The 6,457-nt window shown below is 41.7% G+C and overlaps 1 protein-coding gene across 1 annotated transcript; it reads right to left on the minus strand.

Annotated features, from left to right (window-relative positions):
• Window positions 1-498: 498 nt before the first annotated feature.
• On the minus strand, window positions 499-726 carry LOC146796510 (cytochrome c oxidase subunit FA4-like). The gene has a single exon (XM_085630213.1). It carries the CDS (start codon window positions 724-726, stop codon window positions 499-501), a length of 228 nt encoding a protein of 75 aa, XP_085486339.1.
• Between the last annotated feature and the right edge of the window lie 5,731 nt (window positions 727-6,457).

Below are 6,457 nucleotides of genomic sequence, written 5' to 3' on the forward strand. Positions count from 1 at the left end.
TGCACTTTTTCCATGGTGGCCATGAAAGGGGCTAACCACACAAAACATGGTGCTCCAGTAGCCATGCTAGATGTAACAATGGAACCACCACCACCAACTTAGAAGAGAAAAATGGTGCATCCCAGCAGTCTGGAGGATGGAGACTGGGGTCTACCTTTGAGGGAGCTCTAAAGTGGGCATTTATTCTACAAGAGGCACGTATACAAGTTTTTTTTTTGGAACAACCCCTGTTTGCACTGTCCAGTTCTATACCCCTTACCCACAATGAAACTCTATATACCTAAGTACACCTTTCACATGTTTATTCATTGTATACACACCTCAAACGGAAATGTAGGGAACGTAACTTAAATGTGACTTACAAAGATGGAATTTCTAATAAAATTCTCCAATAAGTAATGATGCCGCATAAAAACCAAGGGCTTGGTGGTCAAGCAATGTCCGAATATCTCCATCCTTCTGTACAGCTCACGGACGGCACAGGTTGTGCTTCGAAAGTCATGGTCCTTCTTTCTTCAGTTTCTTGTAACCGATGGTTTCTGGACCCAACTTGTGGGGGTTATTTTTGTTCCAAAGTTCAGGGTTGTTCTTTTCCCAAGTGGCCTCTGAATGCTTCCTCACATGCAGCGCGTACATTAATGAACCAATAGCTCCAAGCCCAATGAAAGCGGCTACAGGGATAAAGTTTGGGTTCTTAGTGACATTACTCAGCACACAGCTGAACATGATAGCCGCGGTTCTCTGGTTAGTCACTAGCCTTCCGGTGTAGACTTTAATGAATAGTACCAGCCTCAATAAAGGGACAGACCTTTTTTTATCTTCCAGTAATAAAAGTGATTGGATCAGAAGAATGAGCTGATAGGTTGCTGCAGGCTTCTGAGTGATCAGGACTACACCTGAACAAATGACCTTATTCTGGTGGCCTCTGAATGGTTTCCATGGTCATGTGACCACATTCGTTTGCTCACAATGGGAGCAGCCAATCACACTGCTAGCTGGTTTCCTTGGAATGTTTAACTATTTTGATTCTAAAGCCTGTTCACTTCAGTCAAGGAGCACCACAAAATGTCTGCCCATAATCACTGGATGCTGCATACTAAATGATATTAACACTTGGTGGTAGATTGGGGAGGGGAATGAACACCACTTCCCTGGAAAGTCGTACACTTTATGGAAAAACTGGCTGTATACAGTAGCCCCCAGGAAGTTGCTGAATGGGTTAAATATGAATGTTCCACACAGCGACTTGGGGGGCAACCATCTCACACATTGCACCCACTGTCCCCTACAGCCTCTGTTCCTGGAATCAAAGGCTGGAACTGAGACTTGAATGTGTAACAATTATTACATTCTACAACCTTGCTTATGCCACTACTAAACATACATCAGTGTGGTAATCGTATTCTTTCTTTCTTTTATGTTTATTTAAGAATGTGGAATTATCTATGTCATTGCAATTTTTCTATTTCATGTATAATTGTTTTATGTAACTTAGAATTTACTGATGGAAGAGTTTATGTTTGAAGTTGGGACAGAAGCGGTTGGAGTTTGCTAGAGCTGGAGGCCTTAAGCTCTTGCACCAGTGGGTCGCTATTTTGGTACTTAAAATAAATAATTCCTTTTTTCTTAAATTAACCGACTCCATCGCTTCTTTACAATCCGGGATTCCAAATGGAACATATCACATATTGAAACAAGAACATAGAAGAAATACATTGTAGATGAAAATAGATACCACAGTGAATCAGTATACATTAAAAGAACACTACAATCCCCTTTCTAAAAGTTTGATTAAATATTAAACCTATTTCAACATAAAAGACCTGACATCCCAGACAAAACAATACAACACTGCACGTGAGATTGCAATAAAAGATCATCATACCTCACACAAAACGGAAAAATTTATGAAACGCAATCATAGGAAAGGGCTAGGATGAACATATGTACAGATTGGTAATATAAGTGTTAACTTTGACTGTTTGCAAGGCTGAAGCAAATGTATAGTAAAATCCTCTTTATTCGGCTAATACTAGCCATAAAGTATGCAGAGTTCCATAAAATTCATCAATCAAAATATATATAAAAGCCAATATAAAAGTTTTAAAATTACATTATGGCATTAAAATACCTTAATAAGTAACATACTAGTAAAATAAGCAAGAAAGCATCTATTTAAAAACTCTGAAAAAACATGTAAATATCATCTAATACTCCATGGTTGTTCCTTGCCCTTGTAATACAGTAAGGATATTAACTTTATGTGACTTAAGGCAACATTTCAAACTCTGTCTTAGTCTATAATAAATAACTAAAATAATATTTCCAGTACAAAGTGAGCAACTGTACAAGACAAAGTAAAGTGAACAGTGCTTTGTTGAAGACCATTATTACAGTCATGGTTGATGTCACTTAACCGCCGAACCTGGTGCGGTAGCGTAGATATATGTATGAAAAGCAAGTGCACACCTTCTAATTATCCAGTGTGGGGTTAGCAGTGCAGTCTTTTCTGGTTCCGGTATTCCTGGGAGGTCAGCAGCGCGGGATTGGACATCCAGGTTACTGAACATATAACCCTCGTCCTCCTTCCTGACACTACTTCATATTGCTCCTGTTTACGGAGTCGTGACTATTGTTGTATAGCAAGGATGTACACGGATCTTGGAGTTATTTGCTTTATTCTTGTACTTAAACCCAACAGCAAAGAAGAGCCCCGCACAATTGTCTGCTCCCAGCTCTGTCCCAAGACCTCCCTCATCACATTCCACAGCCCGAGCTCTAGAATCCCATGAGCCCAGGGAAAGCTCGAGCACCAACACAACACTTCACCCTCCTTACAGAATAGAAATAAAGAGATTTAATTCAAAGAGAAAGACATATCTAAAAGAATACAAACAAAGTGAATAAGATAAAACAGCACTGAAATTTGCATTGGAATACATATAACTAACGATATCGCTTATTTGTATATGTGTGTGATGTAATCATCAAATCTCTTGGGTTTGACACGCATGCGTCTTGCCCGGGTAACCTCTTCCCCCTTCGAATTTTTTCCATTTGAACGCACGTTTGCTTCACCCTTACTACATGCACCATTATTGGTACACTCTCCTTGAGTGGGACAAATAGAATTTGGTCCCTTACTTGGATTGTTCGGCATCTGGACTTGTGCATTGACTAGTGTATTGGGTTGACTCACTTCCTTTGCCGGCACCACATCTTCAACGCAGTCATACTTACTAACCTGTGCCTGTTTACCAATCACTTCCTCCTCTTTATCATCCTTGACAGATCCCTTGATTAATGCAATTTTATTAGCGTTTCATACTTTGCCATCACTTAGCAGTGCAGAGTTGCATAGTATTTACCACTTTAAGAGGAGAACCGTACTTGCTCTCCTCCTTACGTGTCAATCTCCCTTTCTTTATTTTAACAATATCACCCACCTGCAAGTTCAATCTTCTTGCCTTATGTGCTTCAACATGCTTATCTTTTAAATTACCCTGCTTAATCATAAGAGACTTCTTCACATCCTTCACAGACCATGAGACAATTCTAGTGCACTTCAACCACCCCATATTATCTTTGGTACGTGGAGATCTCCCTCTCATAAGTTCAAATGGGGAATGTCCAGTGGACTGACCCTGGGTAATTCTGTAAGCACTCACCATCTTCCTCAACTCATCCTCCCAATCCTTCCCGTTACTGTACGCCAATTCGATAATTCCTTTTATCACCCTGTTGAAGCGCTCAATGCTTCCATTCCCTTCTGGGTGGTAAAGAGAAGTAGTCCTGTGCACAAATCCTGTTTCTCTTATAAATTTCTTGAAGGAGTCATCAACAAACTGTCCTCTATTGTCTGAATGGAATAAAGAAATACCTTTTTGTAATGATTGATCACTTCTCTAAGTGGCCAGAGTTCAAGATAGTGGAGAAGGTTGATACAGAGAACTTGTGTTTTTTAGGAGAAGTATTTGGACGGGAAGGAACATTGTTCAAACCGTGGGATGTGAGGACTTTAGTGAGCTGTTTGTGGTCAGTTTTCACTGTGAAAAATGTTCCCCATACATATTGTCTAAAGTGCTTGAGTCCCCAGACACACCAGAGAGCTTCTCTCTCAATCACGGAATACTTTTCCTCAGTGGGTGTAAGAGCCCTAGATGCGAACGCAATCACACTTTCAGTTCCGTTCTCTTCCATCTGGGACAAGACAGCTCCCAGTACTCTCCCACTTGCGTCTGCCGTGATAAAGCTTTTAAGTTTGGGATCAAATCCTTGGAGTGCTGAGGCAGAACAAATATCTTTTTTGATACAATCCATACTCAACTGACATCCTTTGGACCATTCAAAAACACTTCCCTTTTTTAGTAATTGCCTAATACAAAACATTTTGTCAGCAAAGTTGTAAACGAATTTTGAGTAAAATTCCGGCAAACCTAAGAAAGACCTGACCTCATCGATATTTTGAGGTACAGGTGCTTCTTTGATGGTGTCAACTACTTCAGACTTTGAGCAGATTCCAATTGAGCTTATCCCATGCCCTAAATATGTGACGCTCTTCCGTGCAAGTTTGCTTTTGGACTTTTCTGCATTTAGACGATTCTTATCTAAAGTTCTCAGAACTTCTGACAAAACCTTATCGTGTTCCGCTCTGCCTTTTCCCATGACGAGGATATCGTCCTGAAAAACACTATGTTCTTCATGTCCTTAAATATTAAGTGCATTAGACGTTGGAACATGGCAGCAGCAGATGCCAAACCAAAAGGAACTTGCCTAAACTGGAATGTACCAATAGGGGTGACAAAAGCGGTTAAATGTTTACTACTTTTATGGAGAAGCACTTGGTGGTACGCAGATGTTAGGTCTATCATGGAGAACCATTCCATGGGCCCGATTCACAGAACTAACTTAAGACAAAATCCTAAACTTACTACCATTTTGGTATTCACAGAATGCACTTACTGCTTTTGGTATTCACAGAATGCACTTACTACTTTTGGTATTCACAGAATGGATTTACGACTACTAACTTTACGTCCGCACTCGGGCCGGAAATTCCGGCCCGGAGGCGGAGCTTCTGGCCCGGAGGTGGAGCTTCTGGGCCGGAGGTGGGGCTTCCGGGCCGGAGGCGGGGCATCTGGCCCAGAGGTGGATATTTTGGCCATGGCTAAATCTCCGCCACTGGCCGGAATACCCACCTCCGGGCCGGAAGCTCCGCCTCTGGCCCGGAAGCCCCGCCTCTGGCCCGGAAGCCCCGCCTCCGGGCCGGAAGCTCCACCTCCGGGCCAGAATTTCTGGCCCGAGTGCGGACGTAAAGTTAGTAGTCATAAATCCATTCTGTGAATACCAAAAGTAGTAAGTGCATTCTGTGAATACCAAAAGTAGTAGGTGCATTCTGTGAATACCAAAAGTAGTAAGTTTAGGATTTTGTCTTAAGTTAATTCTGTGAATCGGGCCCCATGTTCCTAGTAGCAGATAACAATTCTGAAATTCTAGGGAGGGGAAATACATTCACAAAGATATTCTGATTGGGTTCTCCTAAGTCCACACATAAATGGACCCGACCGTTGGCCTTTGTGCTACGACAAGGGGTGGGCGACCCAATCAGATGACTCCATATGCTCAATTATCCCGTTGTCCACCAGTTTCTGGATCTCATTGATTACTTTATCCTTGACACTCATGGGAATATTTCTTACTTTGTGGATGCAAGGACACGCATTCTCCTTCAACACTGTATTATGTGGGAATCCTTTGAGTTCACCAATGCTTCCTCAGTGCACATTTGGGAATTTTGTCACGTATTCTTCACACAGATCTTCGCCCTCTGTCTTCACACTTAACACATTATCTGGACTGTTGTGATCAAGTAGTATTCCTAACTCACCTTGATCCCACCAACCCAACACACTAGGACCAAAGACAGATGCATACAGATTACAAACTGCCTGCCTTCCTTTGAACTCGAAAGTGAGTTTACGATATCCCAGTAAGTCAATAGGTTCACCAGTATAACTTACAGGATGCACATCAGGGTTTTCTAACTCAACACCAATTTTCCTACTAAATATTTCTTCCCACTTGTTTTTGTTGGTGATGGTGTAAGGTGAGCCTGAATCAGCCATAAGGGTCACTGGCACACCTCCCGCTACAATTTTACAAACTGTTGGTTTCATTTGCTTGCAACTTGCATCACTGCCCTCATCACGTATACAGAGGGCTTTGTTCTCTTCCCCATCAGAATCATGACTCTCATCTCCGTGTTCATACTCATCCACCACACACTTTACTGACTTGGATTTGCAGCAAACACGTGCATAATGACCAGACACTTTGCAATTAGCACACCTCTGACCTAAGGCTGGACATTTCTTATCATGTGCCAAGTGTGAAGAGCTACCTCACCAGTAACATTTCCCTTTTAAATCAGAAAACTTTTCCATACGATCTTGTTTGT

The sequence above is a fragment of the Triturus cristatus genome, chromosome 10, assembly GCF_964204655.1.
Source record: "Triturus cristatus chromosome 10, aTriCri1.1, whole genome shotgun sequence".
Taxonomy (NCBI): Eukaryota; Metazoa; Chordata; class Amphibia; order Caudata; family Salamandridae; genus Triturus; species Triturus cristatus.

Coding starts and splice junctions, on each gene's coding strand:
- LOC146796510 (XM_085630213.1), bottom strand. CDS start 726: ATGTTCAGCTGTGTGCTGAGTAATGTCACTAAGAACCCAAACTTTATC.